Genomic DNA, 14,572 nt, shown 5'->3' with positions numbered 1-14,572 from the left:
GGGGCGGGGGGTCTTTCGTGTTTTATGGACTATGACTAAACCCTAAACAGGATTGGTGCCCCACAGTGTTACCCAAAAAGGGCTTACAAGCTAAACTGACCAAAAAAATGGGCTACGGGTACAGGAGTATGCTGTACAAGCAGAATGATTGGCAGGATGATGGACATACAGCTTGCAAGAGCCAGTTCTTTTCTTAACTGTATTCCAGTATTTATTTATTTGGCGTGTGGGGAGTGGAGGAAAAATGGCAGGAAGGGTGAGCAAACAGGTGAAAGGGAGTCAGGAAGACAAAGGAAGGAAGGTAACTCTCAAACAACAGCTTCTACAGCTGCCCTCACAAAAATACCGCTTAAAAATTAAAAGAACATTCAGATCTATTGCCGATGATGTGCCAATCAAGAGGCTGGAAGGTAGCTCAGCATATGCCATATGCGAGAATCTCATATTACCAGTTTATAAAATAAATCATAATCCAAAAAGGATTACTTATTACCATTTTAATAAATCCCTGAAATAAGTATGAACATCCAAAGAAATGGTGGTTACTTATATGTAACTGGAGGTTCTTTAAGATTCATGGTCTCTATCTGTATTCCACACATGAGTACACATGCTCCAGACATCTGAGCCCAGGGATTTCTAGCAAGTAGTGCCCATTGGTCCTCACCTCCGCAACTGCCCTCCTTGTGCTCCAAACCAAGGGCATAAGGGGAAGTGCAGACCAACGCCTCTCCAGTTCCTCCTCTTACGACGAATCAGAAAGAGCTGAAGCAGAGATGGAGGAGGGCAGGTAGTGGAATACAGATAGGGACCACATGTGCTCTGGATTATGAACAGGAGAGGACATCCCTAGCTCCTTAAGGTGGTTTCTTCCTCCAATGCCAAGATGTCCCTCAGGAGGGTTGGTCCTGAAAGGAGAGGAGATTGAGGGTAGGGATGGCTGAAGATATCCCCTGGGGAGGTGGTACAGGTTTCAGTTCATCTCAGAGTGCAAGGTGTTCCAGTGGTCTGGACCCATGCATCCGTCACATCCATGGTCATGGTGGATCCTTCTGGGGGGTGGTTCCGTACTGTAGAAGAGTCTAGCCTGCAGTTCTTACATGGCAACCATTGGTGCCGATCCTTTGGCTTGTGAACCAGAGCCTTAATAGGTACTGGTGGATCCTTTCTCCTTCGTGTCTTACTCTCATGTTCAGGTAGCAGACCTAAATCCTTAGGATCCATGCACAAGGACTCACCTGATGTGGATGGAGTTGGGGAGGGATCCCTTTTTTTAAAGGCAGACGTGGAAGGAGAGATCTGTCCTTGCATTTGTGAGAGTGATGCTTATTCTCATGAAAAGCCTTAGTTAATGATTCCTTGGGCTTAGAAGCTCTGGCCTCAGCTCCTGAGCTCATTCTCGGAGGGGTGCTACTCATTGCCTGAGGTTGCTGTACAGGGGGTCTCCCTGGCCTGGATCTGAGAAGGCTATGAGACATTTCTTCAGTGTGAGCTCTTGTCCCTCATGAGTTCAAGGAGGGAAGGAACGGCAGATGCTGTACTTAGCAGATATGTGAACCTCTCCAAGGCAATCGAAGTAGCACTGATTTTCTTCGCTCATGGAGAAAAAGCGGAGGCAAGAGATAGAGTTCTTAAACCTTGGGAATCTGGGTATAATCTTTGGGGAGAGGCTCCCCAAGATGGAGAGAAATTAAGCTATACTAAATGATATTATGACACTAAAATTCTAACTAACTACGCTAAAAACTATGAACAATTATATGTCCAGGTTCTGAAGAAGAAACACGGAGGTAGCTATGGACAGAGGGGATTCCGACACAGGCCATACATCAATAAGAAGGAATTGGAGAGGCATTGGTCTGTGCCACCGCTTGCATCCTCAGTTCAGAGCACAAGGCAAATGTGCGGGTACAGACCAATGGACACTATTTGCTAGAAATCTCCAGTCTCAGGTGCATGCAGCACATGCGTACCCATGTGTGGAAAACACAAAGAGACCAACACTCAAAGAACCACTTTTACTTTCTACCCAGGTCAGTGGCATGAATATTTCAGAAGTATGTAACTACACAACCAGCTATAACAACTTAAGAACATAAGAACAGGCATATTGGGTCAGACCAAAGGTCCATCTAGCCCAATATCCTGTCTTCCTACAGTGGCCAATGCCATGTGCCCCAGAGGGAATGAACAGAACAGGTAATCATCAAGTGATCCATCCCGTCGCCCAGCTTCTGACAAACAGAGGCTAGGGACACCATCCCTGCCCATTCTGGCTAACTGCCATTGATGGACCTATCCTCCATGAACGTATCCAGTTCTTTTTTAGAGCCTTGGCCTTCACAAAATTCTCTGGCAAGGAGTTCTACAGGTTGACTATGCATTGTGTGAAAAAATACTTCCTTTTGTTTATTTTAAACCTGCTGCCTATTAATTTCACTTGGTGACCCCTAGTTTGTGTGTTATGAGGAGGAATAAATAACACTTCCTTATTTACTTTCTTCACACCAGTCATGATTTTATCGACCTCTATCATATCCCAGCTTAGTCGTCTCTTTTCCAAGCTGAAAAGTCCCAGTCTTATTAATCTCTCCTCAGATAGAAGCTGTTCCATACCTCTAATCAATTTTGTTGCCCTTTTCTGAACTTTTTCCAATTCCAATATATCTTTTTAGAGATGGGGTGACCACATCTGCATGCAGTAGTCAAGATGTGGGCGTACCATGGATTTATATAGAGGCAATATGATATTTTCTGTCTTATTATCTATCCCTTTCTTAATGATGCTGTAGTGCGGTGGTCACCAGCTCCTGCCCTGAAGGGCTTGAAATCAGCCCTGGGAGAGGGCTGAGGCTGCTGCTTGGCTGACTGGGGAAACAACCACAGCTGCGGCCACACCCCAATCAGGGCCCAGCTGGCCTTTATAAGAGGACAGTGGGCCAGGAGGACAATCTCTCTCTAGATGTTGGGAGGGAGGAGCCTGACTGCTGGGAGCTGAGCAGGGTATCTAAAGTGGAGCAGGGCTAGGGAAAGGCCAGAGGAGCTAGGGAGCTCCGGCCTGAGAAACCCTCAGGCTGCAAGCCTTGATGAAGGCCTAGGAAAAGGGTACTGGGGTTGCAGAGGGCAGCCCAAGGGTAGGCAGAAGTAGTAGGTCCAGCCCCTCCTTGCCGATGATGAGTGGCAATTATACTGCAGTCTGCCCCAGGGAGTGGGGGCTAGATGGTGACTGGCAGTAGCCAAAGACTAAGGCAAGGTGGGGATAGAGGGTGGGGGTTCCCCAGGGTGGGGGGAGACCCAGATCTGTGGGGGTACTGCCAGGGGGCAGCACTCCATCTTGAAAGGGCCACCGGGGTCCGGGAGGGACTCAGGGCCCAGCGGCAAGTGGGACACGGGCCTGCAGAGGGCGCTCAGGAGGCTGGAAATGCTAATTCTCTGGATGACCAGCAGGAGGCGCTGCAGGGGTGAGTCCTGCCCCCCTACAGATGCCCAACGTTCCGTTTGCTTTTTTGCCTGCTGCTGCACATTGAGTGAATGTTTCCAGAGAACTATCCACAATGACTTCTAGCTCTCTTTCTTGAGTGGTAACAGCTTATTTATACCCCATCATTTTATATGTAGAGTTGGGATTGTGTTTTCCAAAGTGCATTACTTTGCATTTGTCAACACTGAATTTCATCTGCCATTTTATTACCCAGTCACCCAATTTTGTGAGATCCTTTTGTAGCTCTTTGCAGTCTGCTTGGGATTTAACTAGTTTTGTATCATCATCATTTGTAAATTTTGCCACCTCATTGTTTACCCATTTTTTCCAGATCATTATGAATATGTTGAATAGGACTGGGCCCAGTACAGAGCCCTGGTGGACACCACTATTTATCTCTCTCCATTCTGAAAACTGGACTTGCAGGGATTACTATATTTTACGAGTATTCATACCCTACACATTATTGTAATTTTTGTATAAAATATGCCTTCTAAAGTATCATTTGAAAACTAATAACATGCTGGTCAATAATATCATGGTTGAATGTATGTAGCAACATATGTACAGTTATGACTTCCCTCTCGAATGATTTTGGTGGCACATGTTCAAACCCATTTAGTCCCAATTAGCCAGAACTGGTCAAGCAGGTCTCAAAACAAAGGAATGTGTGTGTTCCTCAATTTAAATGTAAATTATAAACAGTATGTAAATTACATGTAAATTTACATGTACATTATTATCAGACAGCAAGAAGGGGAAGACAGGAGACAAGGAAAATCTGCCTTTCAGCAAACAGAGGTGAGAAGAAACAACACAGAACTTTTCACCACCAGCCTTCTTTACTGTGAATGAACTTTAACTAAGGGTAACCCTCAGAAAAATGCATTTCAAAGGGTAACTGAACTATAAAAGTGAGGGGCAAAAATACCCCCAGTTATCTCTCCTTATACATCTCTCTTTTCCACCTAAGATGACAAGAGAAACAGCCTAGGGACTTTGGGATCCGATCCTAACCTGAAATTTGGTCAGCCATGTTGCTGGAAGCAAGTGGTAAGAATTTCATCTTGAACCAAATCTAGTTTAAGTTTAGAAAGCTTTTAATCTTTATTTCTCTTGTAACAATTTCTGACTTCAATGCCTTCAATGTACTTGCTTAAAATATCTCTTTATAGTTAAATAAACTTGTTTTATTCTTTAATTAAAACTAATCCAGTGCTGTGAATTGTTTGGGTAACTTCACTTAAGGTAGAAGACTGTATGCTGATGCCCTTGCCTTAGAGGGGCAACACTCAATATATCAGGACCCTCCAGGAGAGGGTTGGACAGTGCAAAACACATGTGCGTTCTGTCACAGGCTCTATTTCCAGAACTGCTATAGACTTGCCATATAACCGAGGATAAGATATTTAAGCCAAAATTTTCAAACTCATCTTCTCATCTTAGATGCTTTCTTTTCTGAGTGCCCAACTTGAAATACTCAGGGGCTGATTTTCGGAGCTGTTAAAGGCTCTGAACTTCCCCCAGTGGTCAGAACTAGATGCACATGGCAGTCTGTGGGAGCAAACCGGAAAAGGTAAGTAATATGGGAGGTTAGATCCAAGGCCGGGTGCTTGGAACAGAACGAGGCAAGTAATTCTGATAAAATTCAGTAAAGGTCTTCTTGATGCTCATCCAGATTTTTATATAACTGGTCAATATTGTTTCTGTAGCCCTGCACCAATGTGTATTTTTGGTAAATTTAAGTTTGCATCAGGTCTGGTTCGCATGGCGAATTCAGCATCTTGAGGAAGTGTTATTCCAGTTTAATGAACATTAACATATTTACTTATGAACAAATTCAGTTCAAGGTGGAAGAGCAAAGTATTATTATAAAGCATTATTAAAATAATTCTCTTCAAAAGCTATATTAAAAAGCACTCAGTCCAGCACAAGCACTAAATACTGCTAAGTGGGTGATGAGAGTTCAGGTTGAGAGCTCATCTTACGTTTTTGGGGCGGGAATGCTCTTGAGACAACATGCAGAACTCCAGAAGGGAATGCTTCATGTTGTTTGAAGGACCACCATATCCCCAGTGGAGCAGTTCAATCCAGTCACAGATTCTCAAGGGAGCTGCACTCAGGCATTCTTGACAAAATGATTGGTCCCTGCAATGCTGGTTATTGAGGGTGGAGAGCATGTGCGTACATGAGCACCTAGAACATCCTTCTCTGTGCTTCAAATGTTACTAAGAACCAAAAAAAAAAAAAAAAATCCATACAAATTTATAAGGCCAAGAGATTCAAAGCTCAAACTACTATTGTACGCTTAGCTCATACAGGGTGTGATTTTCAGTACTATGTATACACTGCAATGACTTGGCACAGCAGGATGATTGGAAGGATGAACACTCAGTGTTTACTTTGAAATCATTTGCTTGTTTCAGTTTGACCACAACTTCATCAGCAACTAAATGTCTGACCACAACATCATCAGCAACCAAACAGAAATGTGTGAAAGAAAACAATGTTTTTATTGTTTGATGAATACAATAAACCTAACTTTTATGTAAAATCTTAGCTTCTAATTTATTCAGAAATTAATCTAAATCTATTGGAAAAACAGGAAAGTGAAAAAAACATTTAAACTACATTTGTTTGCCCAATTGATTAAAAAAAAGAGTTTTACGTCTGCCTACTATACAGTATGATAAGCCATGACTACATCATACATGGATGCATAATTTACATAAAATAAATGGAAGGACACAATTTTCTTATAAATTTATAATGACTATACTCTATCATTGAGAATAGATGTCAGTACTCAACTATATTACTAATAACTATAATACAACATTGTGTTTATACAGCACTTTTCATTCCAAAGAACTTCATAGTACTTTGGAAACTATAAAATGTATATAAATTATATATAGTATATCTAAATATCCAAATCTGTGCGTGCATGCGCGTGCACACATGTAGATCGGTGTGAGGTTGGAGGGAAAGCTAAAGAGAAAAAGGGCAAGCACACATCCTAAATGCATATGCAGAACATGAAACCCATGACAACCTTTTCAAATAGAACACAGTGAACACTTAGCACCACATACCAACACTACACACCGTTTAACCAACATATGGGGGAACTTAGAGATGCAGAATATAGATATCCAAATTTAAGTTTACTCAGGGCACCAAAGCTAACAACACTAATGTTTGTGAAAAATGCAATGGGATTTTAATGCTCAGAGCTGTTCAGGGTCAGTTTTATGTCTCATTTGAAAAGGTAGCACGAAGCAGCAGTATCCCCCAACACCATACAGGGAATGGTTCGATAATGAATCAAAGAAGAATCCACTCATCTGTATACACACACACACACACGCTCTATATTTAAACTCAGACACACATTGAAATATATACTTCATCCTCTCATAGAAGCCTGTCTCATCCTTACATACCATATCTTTTCACACACACTGTGAAATCGTTTCAAACATGCACGTACCCATTCAAGCCCCACATAAAGCCCGCACATTCAGAGCCTCCAATTCAGACACAGATGATACACCTAGTTAACCACACTCCAACTGACCTGTGCACGCACACCACACACAATCATTCAAGCTTAGTCACACCACACAGTAGACACAGACTGCACATGTCTATATGGGAGCATTCGTGCATGCACCACATTTTCTCCATTTCCCTAATATTTTTACTCTCATTGTAATAAGAGTTACACATAGGAGTCATAAGAGATTGAATTGTATTTCCTAGACCTAATCACTTAGCATGAGTTAGGGTTACAAAAAGCTACTGCCACTATGACATGACAGACAGCAGTATCTGACTTCAGTGGCCAATGACACTTCTTTTTAAAAAAAAAAAAAAAATCAAAATGCAAATAAAATATAATGCCAAATAAAAACAGCCACAAATTAATAGAACCAATTACAAAAACATGCACATGCTGACTTCTAAGATGGAGGTCAACATAGATCCCCTGACAGATGAGAGGATTATTCTGTCTCTAATTGCCCATCTGTCAGCAACTACCATTCTCTGAACCACATGGCCATATACCACTAGTTTCTTCTTCAGTGGAGTTTTTGGCAGTTACGGTGGATCTTAAGTCCATGTTTGTTGTCAGTGACTGGGTGAACACATTTTATTTTGGTCTGCAGAGGAACAGTGTCATTAGCATTCAGGATGTTCTCAATAAACAGAGCCACAATCCTCCTTGGTTTTCTTTAAATATATTATATTCCTCTGGTAGGGACCATCTCTAAGGTTGGCTAGGACATATAACTTCAATGTGGCAAAGCTATTAATTTGGTAAAATGCCAGGCACTTTCTATTTGGGATCTAATGCTTATCCCCATTGTGAGTGGGAGGAAATGTTTGACGTTCTTGTTGTATTTCTCCTGTGCTACCTTTTTGGCATACAGCTGTTTTCTAACTGTCTGAATTAACTGACTTTGGTTCAAGATGCTTGTTTGATATTGGCTCTGTCCTTCTGCATGTGAGTTTCTGAACTCATGATCATAATGAAGTATTGTGAGATGTGCTGAGACAATGCTATACATGTATTCCTTTGATGTGACAAGGATGGTTTTGATTTTCTAAAATCAAGGTCATGCTCTTAGTACTGACTCTGCATATTAACACCTGCATATGGTATGCTTGAACTGATCCATCAGAAAACTGGTGAAATGAGTCACTTTTCATTGTGGGCCAATGTGTGTTATTAACTCAGGAAACTGTGATTTATGATAGATTATTACATTGCTACTTGATGTGTAGTGCAACAGCTCAATTTTTATTTTATTTTTTTAAAAAGTGAGTAGTAGACCCTAGCAAAAGATTATCTTTCCAGTTTAATTCAAATAAACCTTCATAAAGTCTTGGCGAGGGCTATCAGGTTATTTCAATGGGTCTTTTGCATCTTGTTTCCTGTATTCATTGCAGGATTCACATTTCGATCTCTTCTTATCTTCCATGGCTGTATTCATGCCTGGCCAGAAAGGACACCTCTGGCTCTGCTCTCACATATCTCTGTGCCCACAAGGGCACTATGAATTATACTTAGCATTTCCAACCTTAGGCAGAGTGATATTGTGACACAACCTTTGTAGTGAATCACATCATATGCAGCAATTTTAACTATAAAGCCCCCAAAATGTTGTATTCTTTGAAGTAACTGAGGTTTTCCCACTGACTATGCATCTTGAATACCTCTCCAAAGCTGTTGTAATGATGGGTTCATTCTGTCATTCCTGTTTCAGCTTGCCAAGTTTTGTTCGAGAAATGGGTGGCCATAATTACTGCAGACTCCTCTTAATGTATCACCTTATTTTCCCTTGTTTTGGGTATTCTAGAAAACATGTCAAGTGTAAGAAGCTCCTTGTTAAGCTTGCACATTTACAATGTATTTTTACAATTCACTAATCATTTCATGTAGTCTCGGGGTGAGGAAGACGGGCCCTTTGGTTGCTGATGTTTGTTTACCCATGGATTTTGTCTTTATGCCATGGTACGCATTTTTGATTAGATGCGCTTCTGTTCTCACACACTTTAACACCACTTTCAGTTGGGAAACACAGATTTTCATTAGCCCTGTAAATATCCACTGTTCTTTGCAAGCTCAGACCATTTTCTTTCAAGAAATTTCTTCTGGTTTTGACTTGGTTATCAGTTATGCCAGAAATAACTGATGAACTAATTAGAAACCTAGTTAACTGTTCAAATTCAAGTAACTTGAATAGCTTTACTATGTAGGCATGTAACATAATGCTTGAGTGTCTCACCTGGCAGTTGATTTCTTGTAAAGAAAATGTACCTTTTCCAAGTGACGTTCATATGTGCACAGTATTCTGGAAATTTCTGAATGACTGTCTAGCATTTGCTTTTCTTTCATACTCCAACTGGAATGCATTATAGATCTCTAATGCCTCTGGGCCCACCACATAGATCAAGCATGGAGGATTTCATCCTCTCCGATTCCTCTGCAGTACCACTCGCTTTCAGGGAAATTTGGAAGCACTATGACCAACGCCCCTAGCTCTCGGTCAGGTTCCCTTACAGGTGTACTCATTTGCTACTTTATTGCAAAGATTTTGTTTTCTTCTCACAGCAACATGTAATATAGGGGCAAACTGGAGTGCTGTCTAGAAGCTGAACATTATTTATGGATCACAGTCACTTGATATAGATCAGATTTATAAAATTTTAGTTCCCCATCACATAACGGGTCAGTATTCACTGATTCCAGTGGCTACTGCTATACCTGTCACCCATTTCTGTTTTTTTCCTGTTTTGAATTTAAAAGAAAAATAAAATTCTGTGCAAGAAATTAAACGCACGAAAACCAATGCATTTAGAGTTGGGGCTGAATGCTCATTTTTAACATTTGCCTATAATGCACTCTTTAGTTACACGATTGCATGATATTTACCTAATAATACAATGTAAAATAAATTTATAATAGTGATAGGGACCAATCATGAAATTTTAACTCATGCAAATAATCCCATTGATTTTAATACCATATAGGACTACTTGCATGAGTAAAGCTATTTCATAATTCAAGACTGTAGGACAGGGTCCTTAGATCCATATTTCGCATACATTTACTCCATGTGATGTAATTAAAACTAAGCTAAACAGGCACACACCATAAAAAAAGAAAGAAATGCTTAAATAAAGTAAAAATCTAGAGCATATAATTGATAATATGCTCTATACAAGTACTGCTATAAGTAATTGTTTCAGAATGTACAACAAAAAAAACAAAGAAAATCCTCGGAAATTCATGCTTAGATAAACTGTAGACCATGTCTGCTGTTTACCTATATGCAAAGTAACCAGATGCTACTGCTGCTGTCAAGGGCAGAAGCAACGTACATGTGTGCAATCACACCACAAGTTAGCCACTTAGGGAACACAGCCATGTTGTGCACTAGTCCAGTTCCCTGGCGTTCAGTGAAGTCCTGAAAAAGAGTTTCTTATATTCCTATTCATCCTCATCCCCTAAAGAGGACGAAGGGACAGGCTGTCTTGCAAGAGCTTCTGCAACATTACCAGGGCCACAGGATGGAAAAGGAAAAGACAGGTGGCCTCACACCAGGCTACCAGATTAGAGAGGCATGAGGAAGCAACTTTAGAAAGGCAGCAACCTTGCTGTTTTGTTTTTATGTGGCTTTCTCTTCTAGGAAACATTACCTGTGGAATCTCACTCTTAGCCATAGGAGTGAATAAGAATGACCACCACTGAGTTAGGGAGAGATTATTCTACAGCTCTATCCTCTCCCCACCTCCTTCCAATGAGTAGATACATATCAATTCGGATTTTTTACAAAGTTAAATTCAAAGTGTATCATATTGCATTGTATTATTCAAAAAATTTTATATTTTGCATGATTAATAAATGCATCATATCATGCATGTGTGCAAGAGGACAGATATTAGAATGAGCGTTTAACTTTAATTCTGTGGTTCCTGAATGTATCTGATTAGGTGTGCAACCCTCACACTTCAGTCGCATACCTTTTACAGAATACACAGTTCATTTTGCTTTAAAAATGAATAAAATGGAAGCGTACATCCACTGTGCGACATATGAAGTGAAAATCCCTACAATTTGCACACAAATTAACACACTTCTGTTTTCTGTGCATAGCAAGAGCACAGTGAAAAATATTTATTCACTGTCCTCTCCATTCTCTGAATGAGAAACAAAAAATGTTCTGCCCTTAGCAGTACTGTGGCACAAGAATGAAGTCATTTTGAACGGCTATAAAAAGAGTAAGGGATAATGTGTGCATAAATAGACAAAAGCTAAAAACACACAGTCCATTTTTTAGAGTTGAATATGGGGTCCTTCTTTAGTTCAAACCAATTTTTCCCCCACTGCTCCCCTCCAATGAATAAATACTCTGTAGACATGGAAACATTCCATTCTTTAAAACCAGGGATTACAAGAACAAAATATTTTCTGTGCTTGATTATTCTAAACTGCAATTCTACATAAATTAGTACTGCTCTAAAAATGTTGATTTTTTGACAGTTTAAATCTTTAGTAATCTCTTAATTTTTAAAGAAAAAAATTCTTAAACCGGTTATAAGAAGCAGGGAGAAATAGTTTATTTTCTTTATTCTTCTGTCATGCTCAGGTTAAATTAAATAGGAAAGCAGCTTTTCCCAACACTACTTTTCAAATATAACATTTTACATCTTTTTCTGTGGCATTTGTTTTTTTTTCCCAATTATTTAATATTTCACCTCCAATATTAAAAGCTCCTAACAGTCACTGAATTATATCATTCAAAAGATATGTAAGGAAATTACTTTCTCTTTTTAGCTGTTGACTACAACATTTTTGAAGCTTTTGTTCTCTCCACGTAAAGCAGTTTGTTTCTCTCTACATCTCAGTTGCAAAAAAAAGGTTATTTAGACTCTAACCTGAAATGCTACAACCTCTGGCCCGCCCTTCAGCCCTTCCATTGCAAAGGTCTCCAGGTGCAGTTTGGGTAGCTGCAGGGTGAAGTCATTCCTGGTTGCCGCAGTCCGTGACAGCGAGATCTGATCTCTGACCTAAAGGGAAAAAAACCCAGCATCAATGGTAATTCCCCTTCAGACACATTAACTGGGATGAACTGGGTCCCCTTGAGCCCACTGAGTGGACTTGCATTGATCGCTGGACCTGAAATCCATGAATAAATTTAGGACTAATTGATTTTTCGTTGCAAATAAATCTCTAATTCAGAGTGCTGGGAGAGAATGCTAAGAAGAAAAAGCATCATCCTCTGGACTGAAATGAGAAGGGAAGAAGAGTCACTGAGGGCTTCACTCCAACTGGTGGACAAATTTTAAAGATCCATCCCTCCTAAAACACCTAACACAAAAGAAAACAAATTGTAGGCAATAATTACACTTTCCATCCAACAATCATCAACTATTAATAAAGTACTGTGCAACAACACATAAGAACAGAGATGATAAATGAGTTTTGACTGCTGCATAGAAATCATTCACATTGTAGAGGGGTTCAATAGTACAAATTCAATTAAGCTCCAGAACAAAATTTAAAATCCTTCCTAAAACAGAAATAAAAATCTACCTGTAGCAGGATTTTTTTCTTCTGTTAATTGCACAGCCTGTTAGATTTCTAACGGCAGATTCACATAAAGGAACTAATACATATTAGTATTAGCTAACTTAGCTGTACACCTTCTAAACAAGGAAAAGGAAATGGAAACCAGTAGTATTTGTACAAAGTCTACATAGTTTGATTAAGGATTGCGAAAGGTAAAAATTAAACAAAATAACCAACCATCCCCCCCCCCCGCCAATATACATGTGAAAGAGTCCTACTTATGTTGACAAATGTAACCATATGCAGTTGGTATCACACTGCCATCTGCTGGCTAAGCAAAAAGCTGCTTTTAATACATTATATAAACGTATATGCCGTGAAAATGATAAAAATACATAAGTAGAACTCTCAGCTATATAAATATGATGAATATTTTCCCCTTTAAATACCCAAACATGTTACTGTGTCACATTAATATGAAATACTTTCATTATTAACTAAAAACAGCTTTTCCCCACATACTGAAAGATTATATTTTGTAAGTGTATATCGGTGTGTAATATATACTGTACTTGATTACACGTACACCACATATGTAAAAACTGTACATACCCTATTTTCCCATTTTTATTTGATACAAAAGGTAATTATTAATATGCCCTTTTCCTAATCTTGCACTATTTTTGGATCTTACAAAATAAAATTCCAGTAGTTAAACCGAATTGAATTATATTATAGAATGTATATCATATTAGTCTGTTACATAAGGTTAGCTACCATGGCAAAGATCATTACTGACTTTTATTGTCAATGCATAGTTTTAGAAGGGACTAATAAAATGACAGAACATACCATTTACCAACACAATTTACAAATATAAATTTGGGCAGCTTCTCTTACTTAGAGCCAAACCTTTCAAAAATATCCAATCTGTCCTAAATTAAAAGATATTCCAACTGATTTAAAATTCTAGATGACATTTGTCTCCTTTTAACTGCTTCTACTTTTTAAAACGCTATTGATTATACTGAAGAACATACTCCGTGAGTGTCACAACATTTGAAATATACTGTGATTAAAACAAGTGTGTTTGTGTGTGTAATTTTATAGATACACAGGGCTAGAAATACTTTTTTTCCCCTCCATTCTCTGCTATCGTATATAGGAGTAGGGAGCCCTACATTTCCCAGGCTGACCTAAAGAATTCCTGTCAATACCTGTGGCTGCCAAACACATGCACTATAATGCAATTTTAACAACAGTATAGGCCACACGTTTTTTCACACATAGTGTACTAGGTTCAGGATATACAGTCCTGTGGAACAAATAAATTCTCCAGGGTCTTCTGTCAGAATGTGTAATGCTGTTCAGACACTAACTGTGCTTAATAGAACACAAACATCTTATTTTAAATATATATTTGATTTAAATTTTTATAGTTTATATATCAGCTTTTCAGGCTCTTTTAGTTGTTAATATGCACACAGATAAAAGAAAACATTAAATGTGGATTAAGGTACTAAGAATTTATCAACATCAAACCACCCCAGTGTTTTGCCTTCTACCCTTCTGAACCATAGTCAATAGATCTAAATATTTTACTGCACCCTGGCCAATTCATTGTTTGATGTTTAAAAACTCACCCAGAATCAAAGAAAATTTATTAAATTTGAGCCCTCAAATGAGATACTATTAGCTTTGAAAGTCAAGTTTAACTGCGATATTGATGATTCTCTTTTTTCTGTGACAAAATTCACTAGGGAAATCCCTGATGTCAAAGTACAAAAGCAGATTGCTAATACTGGGGAAAGAGGGCGGGGGGGGGGGGGGGGGGGGGGAACAATGTATAAGCAATGTAGGTATAATGCACAGCATAGCACGCATAGCGTAGATCCTTTTAACCCTATTAGTGTCAGGTGCTGTGTTTCACTACTGGGGCCTGACACTCACTGGCCAATAAAACAAGCCATTTTTTAAAAATGTAGTAAATCATTAACACCACAACATCA

At 39.3% G+C, this 14,572-nt stretch overlaps 1 protein-coding gene and 1 long non-coding RNA gene across 33 annotated transcripts in view; one reads left to right on the top strand and one right to left on the bottom strand.

Moving 5' to 3' along the window:
* CCDC171 (coiled-coil domain containing 171) overlaps positions 1–14,572 on the bottom strand; it is a 258,335-nt gene that overhangs the window by 85,556 nt on the left and 158,207 nt on the right. For 29 of the 32 annotated variants that reach the window (XR_006290939.1, XR_006290938.1, XM_043546855.1 and 26 more), the window contains one exon: positions 11,930–12,061. Coding sequence is in view for 30 of the 32 variants with exons in the window: in XM_043546855.1 (XP_043402790.1) it covers positions 11,930–12,061 (132 nt within the window). In the remaining 2 variants the exon portion in view is untranslated. Of the gene's footprint in view, positions 1–5,973; positions 8,844–11,729; positions 12,062–14,572 lie in introns of those variants that run through there. The other 3 variants (XM_043546873.1, XM_043546872.1, XM_043546871.1) reach the window with 2 other exon arrangements.
* LOC122465840 lies at positions 2,855–6,029 on the top strand. Its single transcript, XR_006290940.1, has 4 exons — positions 2,855–3,134; positions 4,232–4,349; positions 4,455–4,534; positions 5,908–6,029. It is a non-coding gene; the product is annotated as an uncharacterized LOC122465840 (long non-coding RNA).

The sequence above is a fragment of the Chelonia mydas genome, chromosome 5 (assembly GCF_015237465.2).
Source record: "Chelonia mydas isolate rCheMyd1 chromosome 5, rCheMyd1.pri.v2, whole genome shotgun sequence".
Lineage (NCBI taxonomy): Eukaryota > Metazoa > Chordata > Testudines > Cheloniidae > Chelonia > Chelonia mydas.
This window is presented reverse-complemented; position numbering and strand designations above follow the sequence as displayed.